This window comes from Mytilus trossulus, chromosome 14, assembly GCF_036588685.1.
Source record: "Mytilus trossulus isolate FHL-02 chromosome 14, PNRI_Mtr1.1.1.hap1, whole genome shotgun sequence".
NCBI classification, from domain to species: Eukaryota; Metazoa; Mollusca; class Bivalvia; order Mytilida; family Mytilidae; genus Mytilus; species Mytilus trossulus.
This window is the reverse complement of record NC_086386.1, coordinates 35,636,821-35,648,493: the sequence shown is the minus strand read 5'-3', so window position 1 is coordinate 35,648,493 and position 11,673 is coordinate 35,636,821. Positions and strand designations below refer to the sequence as shown.

Below are 11,673 nucleotides of genomic sequence, written 5' to 3'. Positions count from 1 at the left end.
CTATCTATCCCTCTTACATGTTAAATCCAGTTTGAAATTGGACTTACTTTTTAAAGTATTCCATTTTAGAAAGGCAAGTAGTCAAAGATTGGTAAAGAAGTCATCTTTAAATGTCCTAAACACAGGTCATTCTTAAATTTTGAAAATGAAAATTTTTATAAAATTTCTGTTAAAGATATATACACATTTAGCTTAATATAATCCTATATTAATGTACAGTGTTCAAAAAATTGTAGAAAATCATTTGATGTTAGATATTTTTAAAAGGTATTAAACCCATTCATGGACCAACCCAGTACAAAGGCAATCTACACAAAGTAAGATTACATCACCGATAGTTTCATATTTAGAGAGATAGTAATATCCATAAAATTTTAATTTTCAGCTCATGTTTAGAATTTCCTATCTAGTGATTTCCTGAATTCACACATGATCATAGACATGACCCATAGGTTCAATGTATATTTTAGAAATATTCAATATATGTGTATCTTAAGCATGAACTCTGTACAGAGGTTGTTCCCATTGTCTCTTAAAAAATTATCTTGAACAAAATGTAAGTTGTGAAATTCAAGGTCAGATTTGCATGTTTATGACCTCCCATCTGAAGGATAAAACAACAATTGTCAACAGTTTATGCTTTATATATTGTTATATTTAAGAAGTGTGTTATCAAATACATTTGACTCATTATGTTGTAGTTTATAACTCATGTTGGTCTTGATGAATTATTTTTTAGCAATTTATTTAAAATATACATACACAAAAATGTGTATCTGAAATTTGTAAACAATAAAACAGATAAAATATTTGTTTAGATGTTTTCTTTAATTGTATGCATTTTAGGTGGAATCAAGGAAGTTGATTATTTAAAGAATGACTGTAATATTTTTTCTATCTTTGAAGAAATAACATAAAAAATGTGGTGCACACTGAATGTTCATGACATCATGGCCACATGACAACATTATGTCTATGGGCTGATAAACAAAACGACATCAGAAGACCTGTTACATCAAAAATTAATTTATATCAATATTAAAGATATTTAAGGGAAGTTGGCCCAATCAACCCATTAAAGTATTTGCAAACACTCAATGTTATTCAGACACAGTAGCTCAACCCTAGTATTTGAGGTGACTTTGGCTATGGGTGGTTAAGGGACAGAAGGTAGATCAAAGAATTTGTGATGCTTTCTTGAATATGTGATTTCTAATTACTACTAGATAGATCTAAATATTGTAATAATATTTAGACTTATTGTTCTGGTTCAGTGTTTAGATGCCATTATTTAGACCAGTTGTGTAGTAAATATTCAAATTTTAAAGTAAATTTGGATTTTATTAGATAAATACTTACCATCATAAATTCTGAGTGTAACCCCAATTGCGTCATAGGTCAGATGGAAAATCCCAACTAAAAATAAACATACTCTCACTGGTCCGGACATATACCCCTGTTTGCCCATATTCTTCCATTCAATTTCCTCAAGACAGAAACATAAGGAAAGGGGATGAAGGGGAGGTGGGTGGGACCTATAATTTATGATGGTGAGTATTTATCTAATAAAATCCAAATTTACTTTAAAATTTAAATATTTTATAGCTATAAATACGTTACCATCATAAATTCTGAGTAACAGAATCTAACATAAAGCTGAATCCCCTGTAACAGAAGAAACAGGAGGAAAGTTCAATCTTTGTGCTGAAACTATAGGTCCAAGAGAGTATAAACTCTCGGCAAAAGTAGCCATAGATTGGAGGTAGTGAGATATAAAAGAGTTCTCATTTCTCCAGAAACCTGCAGACAGTACCTCTTCTAAAGATGCACTGTTAAACAGAGCCCAGGATGTAGAGATACCCCTAACATCATGAGCTTTAACATTAAAACTATTTAAAAGTTCTGCCTTAGAAGAACCATAAGCTAAAGATATGCATTTGCATATCCAAGTAGAAATAGTTTAACAGAAAGATCTGAGATTCCTTTTTTAATAGGAATAAAGAGTCTTGAGTTAGAAACAGAACGTAAACTACACGTTCTTTCCAGATAAATAGAAAGGATTCTTACTGGACATAAAAGTACAGAAATAGAATCGCTAGGGAGTGCAGGAATCACAACTGGTTCTGCACCCTTATCTGGAATCTGATTCTTTGCCAAAAAAGCAGGATCCGTTAAAAGAGTAACAGAAGATTTATCCCTGTTAAATAGAAGGCAAGCATCAGAAATAGAGAAGGCATGGATTTCACTCCTTCTCCGTCCAGAAGCCAAAGCTAAAAGAAAACAGCATTTATAGGAAAGAAACCTTAAATCTATTGTTTCTGCTGGTTCAAAAGGAGGAAGTTTTAAAAAGGATAAAACTAGTCCCAGGTCCCACTTAGGAACTAAAGTTTTTTGTCTTGGTCTTTCAAGACTAAAACTACGAACCAAAAGAGAAATATGCTCATTGATTCCAAAATCTGGGCCACCAGAAATATGAATAGTTCTTGAGATAGCTGATCTATATCCCTTAATAGTAGAGGGACATAATCCTTTGGATTCAAAAAGAAAAACTAGAAAGTCTGCTAATTGTTGTACAGTGACTTGGAAAGGATCAATTTCCCGCTCACTACACCAATCTGAGAAGATTGACCATTTTGCATCATAGACAATGCTAGTGGAGTCTCTGACAGACTTTGTGAGATGCTTGGTTGCTCCTTCAGAAAAACCTCTCTTTCTGAGGCTAACCCTGAGAGAAGCCAGGCGTGTAGATGAAGTTTTTCTGGATTTTGATAAAGAACCTTGCCCTTGATTTGAGACAGAAGGTCTGGTCTCAGAGGTAGAACTAGAGGACAAGCACATGATAGGCGCAGAAGGTCTGGAAACCAAGACTGTTTTGGCCATACTGGAGCAATAACTATGATCTTGCAATTTTCCCCTGCTATTTTCTGAAGTACTGGGGAGAGAAACCTGAAAGGAGGGAAGGCATACCCGAACATTCCTTTCCAAGATAGGCTCATTGCGTCTACCGCAAAAGATTTTGGATCTGGAACCGGAGACACAAATGTTAGAAGTTTGTGATTGAGACTGGTCGCAAACAGATCTATCTGAGGTGACCCCCAATGAAGAGTCACAGCTTTGAAAACTACTTGAAGTAGTTCCCACTCCGTGTTTACTGGAGCAAGGGATCTGGATAGAGTGTCGGCTAGAATATTGAGGTGCCCCGCAATATGTCTCACCACTAGATGAACCTGGAGTTGAAAACACAGAAGGAGAATGTCTCTGGCTATCTGATAAAGAGAAGGTGAATGAGTTCCTCCCTGATTCTTGAGATAAGCTACAACTGTTGTATTGTCCGTGGCCAGAATGACAGACTGATTCTTTAGAGACATTTGGAAATGATTCAGTGCAAACAGAACTGCTTTCATTTCCAATACATTGATATGCTCTTCCAAAAGATCTGGACTCCAGACTCCCGAGATTGTAAGCCCCTCCAGATATGCTCCCCAACCGAGGGTGGAGGCATCTGTGAATAATGTTAGACTGGGAACTTGAGGGGACAGACATAGGCCCCTCATTACATTTTCCCGTACTAACCACTATTGAAGGTGTGGAAATAAAGGCTGAGTGATTGGAATCAATGCTTCCCATTCTTGTGAAGCTGCAATCCATAACTTGTGCAGATAAAACTGAAGCGGACGAATGTGAAGTCGTCCCAATGGAATTACATCTGCCAGAGAGTTCAATAGACCCAGAAGTTGCAAGAATTGACGTGCTGTGACTGATTGAACCGTCAGGAATAAATGTATTTTCTGACATAGTTTTGTAAATTTCTCCTCTGGTGGGAGGACTAGACCTACACTGGTTAGGAAATGTTCTCCCAGGAAAACAAAGTCTTGAGACAGAATTATCTCTGACTTTTTCCAAGAGATAAGGAAGCCTAGGGACAGAAAACAATTGATGACCAAATCTGTCTGAACCCTCAATTTGATTGGGCAAAATTCCTTGAGAAGGGAATCGTCCAGATAGGAATGAATCTGAATAGACAGGGAATGTAGGTGAGCTATAGCTGCCTGCATGATTTTGGTAAAAGCCAAAGGGGCTGTAGACAGGCCAAAAGGGAGAGCCTTGAACTGGAAAACTTTGTTGTTCCAAACGAAGCGAAGGTATTTCCTGTAAGTTTTGGAAATGGGAATGTGGAAATACGCGTCTGAAAGATCCAGAGAAGTAGTCCACATTCCTGGAAAGATTGAAGCCCTGATGGATCTGTTTGTTTCCATTTTGAAGTGGGGAACAATAAGAAATTTGTTCAGAATAGATGGCCTCATTCCTCCAGTCTTCTTTGGAACCAGAAAAAGACGGGAATAAAATCCCGGAGACAGAGTTAAGATCGACACCTCCTCTATTGCAGCTTTTTGTAACATAGTGTCCACTTCTACTGATAGAAGTTGCCACTTGACTGGGTCTTGAGTATGAGACAAACTTATTGGAACTGCAGACAGAGGAGGTGGGTTCTTGAACTGAAGTGTTAATCCCCCTCGAATTATTGACAGCACATAACAGTCCGAGGTAATTTTCTTCCACTGATTTAGGAAAAAACTTAACATCCCCCCTACTGGTATTGATTTTTGAGGAACTTGTTGTAAATTTTCCCCTGGGGAAGCTGTCAATAACGTACGAGGGGGCAAGAACCTAGGTACTAGACCCAGGTTTCTTGGAACCCTTAAAACCACCAGAAGGCTTACCTGAGCTTTTTCCTGAGTTATTGGGTTTGTTCTGCGGTTTGCCGTAGTTATTCTTCCTTTTCTTAGCAGAAGAAGGAGGACCACCTGAAGCAGAAGTACTAGTAGAACTAGATGTAGCATTAACCGACCTCTTGCCATTAGTAACTTGTACACTAACTTTGACTGGAGGAGGGTTTTTGCTGAGTTCCTCTTGAACCCGCTGTAAGGGTAAACCAAACATCTTGTCAGAGAGTGGAGATTTCAGTAAAGAATCTTTCAAAGTCTCAGCGATAGAAATGTTTTCAAGAAACTCTGCTCTTTTAGATAGGGTGCAATTAGCAATAGAACCCATTAAAAGCAACTGAGATGAACCTAAAGCTTTATCCAGTTGAAGTAAGAAGGATCGTACTTCTGCTGGAACAACCGAATCTTCGCTGTTAAGCAAATGTCCGGTTGCAGCTAGAAAATGTTCGGCTGTGCCAAGAACTTGAGAAGCACTACGAAGGAGATTCTCAGTCTTTGACCAACCAGGTTGAGTGAGACGAAGACCATCTACTGGTTTTTTTCCCAATAAAGATGACATAGATTTGTCACAACTGGGAACAAGTCTACCCAGTGAAGAATCAAAGATATCAAAATCCTTGTACTTAACCTGATCAGAAAAGGATGACATTCCAAATCCTCAGATATTGTTATTAGCAACCTTTTCACTAGCAGAATTAGCGATACCTTCATTAATAAATTGTAAAGCAAAAGCCATATGGCCAGATTCAGGAAAAGAATTGTGAGAAGTCACAGTATCCTGAGAAATACCACAGGAAGCTTCAAAAGTTGAAGAAGGTTTCTTCGGCTTGGAAGGAGAGGCAAAAGGGATATGTGCTTCATCCCTCATCAAGGTATACACCTTATCCCTAAGATCCTTCAAGGAAGGAGGATCCTCAGTCTCCTTGGTGGGAGGTTGTTGAGCTGACTTAGAAGAAGGCTCAGGGGCCGTCTTCGATACCTTGGGAGAAGAAGAACTTTCAACATGCTCATCAGTGAGGAAAGCCCTTTCATGACTCCCAGGGGAAACAGAAAGCTCGTCATCCTCCCTCTCATCACATTCTACAGACTTAGCTGTAGAAGGTTGATGAGAAGAAACTATATTTTCCAGTAGAGTCATATGACTGGATAGAGTACTAAATTCAGCCTTGAAAGACTCACCAAAGTCTAAGAGTAACTTCTGTAAACCATCCAAAGGTGATGCATGATCAGAAACCTGAGTACCATGAGAAGAACTAGAAGCTTGAGAGTCAGGTACGGTGGTAGAAGGAGCTACTGCAGAAGTCAAAGATACTGCTAGGGGTAGAGCAGGAGCTAAAGGTGGTGCAGTAGCTACCCCAGAAGGGGGACCATAGAAATTGTCCCTATAAGGCCAAAAACCAGGTTGGTTTGGCATAAACCCACCATAAGGGTAAGACTGTGGCCAAGGTGGCTGAGACCATGAGGGTAAAGGTTGTGTGCCCGTGTTGGGAAGCATATACCCACAATATGATAATGGGGGTCTAGAACCTGGCAAGTTCAAGCCCATAGCTGTACCTGGGACAGAACTAATAGTACCCGCTGAATTAACAGACCTAGATAAAGTATGAGTCACCGAAGTTGACGTAGGTAACCCCCCCCCCCCCCCCCCCCCCCCAAAAAAAAAAATGCATGGCCGAACCTTGTGAAAGGGTCGGATAGGTAGCATTACCAGACACCGTTGTCGAAACTCCGGTCAATGTACTGGTAGTTTGGGGGGGACTTAAAGGTAGTGACCCATCTAAGAGATAGTCCGAACCAGGAATACTTACATACGGACTATTCAAATTAAAGTCCATAATAAATTTTACTTTAGTAAAAAAAAACACAAATAATTTGTTTAGAAATTTAAACAAAACAAGGGAATATATTTCCAATAAAATACACAATATATATGAAAAGCAATTAAGCTATTCAAAAAACTAAACACTTCTCTGTTGAATCTGTAAAACTTGATGTGCACGTGTGACCGATGTCGCAGATGGAAATTGAATGGAAGAATATGGGCAAACAGGGGTATATGTCCGGACCAGTGAGAGTACGTTTATTTTTAGTTGGGATTTTCCATCTGACCTGACGCAATTGGGGTTACACTCAGAATTTATGATGGTAACGTATTTATAGCTATAAAATTTGGAATTTTCACATTATTGAGAGAATAGCTATCAAAGGTACCAGGATTATAATTTAGAACGCTAGACATTTTTCTACATAAGCAGATTTAGACTCAGTTTTTGAAGTAAAAATCACAGTTGTACCTCACCTACATGAATATGACATTGCTTTATGTTGTTTCATGTGTTAACCAGTAGATTGTTTTGTCTGAAATTGAAAGGAGATTTTTCAAATATTGTTGCAGATAATTTGTTTGACACTTTCGGCTTAAGAACAGTATATACATGCTAACTTCGCCCTTTTCATCAAAATGAGCTCTGTAAATATATTCTTTGACCTTGTTATTTCCAGCCACACGATATAACAAAATTAGCATATAATATTTATTTAAATCGTATGTCAAATACAAAACAATTCTTACAATTCCTTTATGCTATTTCATACTTTTTACTTAGGAAAACAATTTACAATGAACTGACGATTGTCAAAACATGTAAAACCCACATAAGTATACATATACATTCATCATCTTTCAAAAAGTAGATTTGTTGCCTGAAATACATTGTCATCTAGCAGATAAGCAATGCTGAGACAGTATTTAAAAACTATTTTCAAGTTAACAGTCCGAGGCTGTTTTTTGGCTGGTTGATCGTTGGCTCTGCAAAGATTAAGGTTCACCTGTGCTAGTAAATTATTTTGATGTAAATTAGCAGCCTTTGAAAAAGCCAATTCTGCAAGAACGTAATTTTCAGTATCTAGTCCACAGTATCCCAGAAGTTCATAATCTCCATAACTGTTCACAGACTGGCAATGCTTTTCAAATTTTTCCAGAATATCTGCCAAGTTTTTTAACTTTGTCGCAATGGTTGCTTTGATCATGAAATAATATGCAAATGACAAAGATCTTGCTAGGAAGCAACCTGTATATTTGACCTCCCTTTGAAGCTGAACATTAAGTGTTGTAGATTCGGCAGGATAATATCCGTTTTGCATGGACGATGGTCGTTTTCGTTCTGCTTCAATGAATTTTGCAAGCAGACTTATTGCTTCTTCCCATCTTTCACTATCGCATAGAAAGTTTGCAAAGTCAATGGTGCTAGCAAAATGAATACCATTATTTTGTAAAACTTCGTTGTAAAGTTTCTCTGCTTGGTATAAGCGCATTTTTCTTTCTTTCGATTTATCATCGTGACTTTGTGCTAAGGCAAAACACATGCATGCCATATTCCCTCTCAAATATTCAAGTTCTGGGAAGTTTTCTACCTCAGCCAAGCATTTCTCATAAAACATCAACGTAATGAAAGGCGTTTCTAGTCTTATTCCCATATAATTAACAAAATCCACAAAGGACATCTGTATATATTTCTGTACAAAAAGCTGATAAAAATCCAAATGGTATGAAAACGATGTCCTCTTCTCGCCTAGCATCACTGATGCAATATTACACTGAATATCAGTAAAACAACCTAAGACGGTTCTTCCAATATCAACATCTTCAACTGAGGCAATTTCATCTAAGACTAGCCGGACAATATTTCGGAAAGTTGTGCTATAACTTAAACATTCCTGAGCATAACAGAAAATTCTTAAATCTGTGAATTCTAAAATTGGTTCTATTGGATCACTACGAATAGTTTGTAGAGCTGATTCAATAGACTGTAATTCTGGCTCGTCTAAATAATCTATCAAGTTATTTTCTGGTAAGAAGTAACTAGGGAGGTTTCTTTTTTGAACGCATTCTAAAAGAATGTCTAGCATGTACAAAACACAGCCAGCAGGGTCGTCATCCCAAACTCGAACTGGTAATTCCTCACAACAATATAAAAATACGTTTTTAAGAAAGTAAGATGAAAGTTTAGTGTTTTCCTGCATGGCATGCTTACGTAAGATTTTAAGATAAACATAACACTGTCGTTGTGCTGAAGTAACCGCCTGTTCAGCCAGGATTTGTTCAGCTTTTGCAAACGATAGTCTCCATTCAATGTCAGGATTACAACTTAATCGGTGAGCTACTGGTACCATATGGATTCCCTTCGAAACAATCGAGTCAACAATGTCAGCTGCCAACCAACCATTAGTATGCTGCCGCCTAGTCCATGGTATTGCACATTCTGGCCACGAAATACAGGTAATAGCAAACACGTAATCCTGGGGATGAAAAAGTTTCGATTGTTTTCCTCTCTCCTGTGTCATTGGAATAGGGTCGTCTGACGAAACGGCTGGACATTGCAGAGAATATTCTAAGCCATCGTCTGCGCTGGTTTCCATCATTTTTACCTGTTCCTCCATTATTATAGAGGAATTCAGGTAATACTTGTCTGTTTCGGCATCGTGATATAACACTTTACTGTTTATGTCTGTTGGAGAACTGGACCGTACTCGTCCATGCCCAGGGTGAGTGTGAGAAGTCTCAATAACAACTGGATTTCTTGTTCCGTCCTTTTCAAATTCGTTAGCCGAAGCGGAAAATTCCTCTCGCACTAACATGGCGTCGATATCAGACATATATTCAATATATGGTTGATCTGTTAATCTGACAGCATCTGGTATCCCATAGCCTTCTGGCTTACTTCCAACAGGAACAATGTGTAACTTGCCTGAAAGACCCTCCTTTACATTTGAGAACCCTTCAAGAATTTTCTGTTTTTCGATCTGAAGTCTAGCATGTCCAAAATGGCGTCTTGGTAGTAATATATTAATGAGATATGACACGTGGAGTAGAGGAACGTCTGCAACATCATCCCAATCCTTCGTAGAGTATGCTGCACTTTTCTGCATATTCACCTAAATAGATAAGTAAATGAATTCAATGAAGACGAACTATGTATTTAGTGGCAGAAAACAAAAGTATGTTGTAATCATGCATAACCCAATATACATGTACACATCAAATTATCAAATTAAAACTAAAATACCAGTTATCAATGCTTTTATTTCGGTTCTCCATCTCAAAGTCAATTGAAATGGCAAGTGCAAGACGGCACCTAGCACCAGTTTAAGTAGAGTTTACTACCTGTTTATTTTCAATTAAAGATAAATATTAATAACTTGTTGATCTAGGATTTTTTTTCTCACTTTTTGATACCTTAAACTATCGGTTTACTCCGTTTAAAGATATCATAAAAGATATCCTATAAACTACATAAGATAGTAATAAACTTAATAATAAACTGTAAGATATCTAATAAAAAATAGAATCACAAAAATACTGAACTCCGAGGTAAATTCAAAACGGAAAGTCCCTAATCAAATAGCATAATAAAATGAGAAAACACACCAAACAAATGTCAACAACTGTCATATTCCTGACTTGGTACAGACATTTTCGAAAGTAGAAAATGGTGGATTGAAACTGGTTATTTAACCATTTATATAATTTTTAAATAGGACTTATCAACTTATAAACTTTATAAACTAGAGAATATATCTTGTAAACCAATCTCTTAAAAAGAAGGGCAAAAGATACCAGAGGGACAGTCAAACTCATAGATTGAAAATAAACTGAAAACACCATGGCTAAAAATAAAAAGACAAACTGACAAATAACAAAAAGAAGACACAACATAGAAAAACTAAAGACTAAGCAACACTAGTCCCACCAAAAACTTGGGATAATCTAAGGTGCTCCAGAAGGGTAAGCAGATTCTGCTCCACATGTGGCACCCGTCGTGTTGCTTATGTTTTTACAAATCTGGTCAATAGCCTAATTCGGTAAGTCACATTCGTCGAAAGGGAAGGGAATTGTTGTTATGACATAAGGAACATTTCCGATATAATCTGTGACGGTGAACGACTTAAATAATAATACATTATTCTTAAGTATAAGATATCTTACATGTCTGCTTACCCTTTCAGAGAATCAGAGATCATCCCAAGATTTGTTGTGCGGTTCGTTTTGCTCAGTCCTTATAGTTTTCTATGTTGTGTATTTTGTACTTTTGTTTGTCTGTATGTCTTTTTGTAGCCATGACATTGTCAGCTTATTTCGATTTATGACTCTTAATATCCCTTTGGTATGTATCGCCTCTCTTAAGCTTAGTTTATAAATTATTATAAACTAATTGATATATCATATAAACATGATAAATAGAACAATGTATCTTATATATTAAATCAGATATTTTATAAGAATAAATAATATATATCTTATATATAAAATCCGATATTTTATAAAACTAAATAAGATATATATTCAAATAAAATATCTTCTATATTTCAAAACATATCTCATAAGCAAAATAAGATATATGATAAATCAATTATACGAGATATCTTGTATTGCTTTTAAGAAATCTGACCAAGTATATAATATAACTTAAGATGTTGTTTAATCTTCCGATTAAATAAGATATTTATAAAGAATATAATATATGTTGAAATTGAATAGATATGTAAAAGGCTTACCATAGTTATTTCATTATTTTAATTGCAGACAGTAATAAATTAACTGCATGGATAATTGAATGACATAATAAAGTGAACTTTCAGAAATAAATACGTAAATAACCTGGAAACTAAAAACTGTGATCAAATAATTTGAATTAATCGTAGTTTTTTTTTAAATATGAAAGTAGCTCGAAATATGTCCATTTTTTAACTGAAAACTTGTTTATTTTTATAAGAAAAAAGTTTAAGCTGTTGTTAAACAAACATGGTAGTTGTAGTAACAAATAATAAATGAAAAGTTTCTTATCATATACTTACCTTTTAATGTTTAGCTGACTACGGTAGAACGTAAACACATGTAAACGGCCATCACAACAAACACGTACAAACAAGATATTTATATTTACTTAAT

General features: G+C 36.3%; 2 protein-coding genes across 2 annotated transcripts; both read right to left on the bottom strand.

Annotated features, from left to right (window-relative positions):
• Window positions 1-3,575: 3,575 nt before the first annotated feature.
• LOC134697699 (uncharacterized) lies at window positions 3,576-4,583 on the bottom strand. The gene has a single exon (XM_063559984.1). It carries the CDS (start codon window positions 4,581-4,583, stop codon window positions 3,576-3,578), a length of 1,008 nt encoding a protein of 335 aa, XP_063416054.1.
• A 2,727-nt stretch (window positions 4,584-7,310) lies between these two features.
• LOC134696449 (uncharacterized) lies at window positions 7,311-11,628 on the bottom strand. The gene is made up of 2 exons (XM_063558266.1): window positions 11,580-11,628; window positions 7,311-9,659 (listed from the first exon to the last, which is right to left on the bottom strand). Exon 2 carries the CDS (start codon window positions 9,651-9,653, stop codon window positions 7,401-7,403), a length of 2,253 nt encoding a protein of 750 aa, XP_063414336.1. The 5' UTR covers window positions 9,654-9,659; window positions 11,580-11,628; the 3' UTR covers window positions 7,311-7,400.
• Window positions 11,629-11,673: the final 45 nt, after the last annotated feature.

Excerpts from the sequence above, each read along its gene's own strand:
- LOC134697699 (XM_063559984.1), bottom strand. The coding sequence starts at position 4,583 with ATGTTAAGTTTTTTCCTAAATCAGTGGAAGAAAATTACCTCGGACTGT.
- LOC134696449 (XM_063558266.1), bottom strand. The coding sequence starts at position 9,653 with ATGCAGAAAAGTGCAGCATACTCTACGAAGGATTGGGATGATGTTGCA.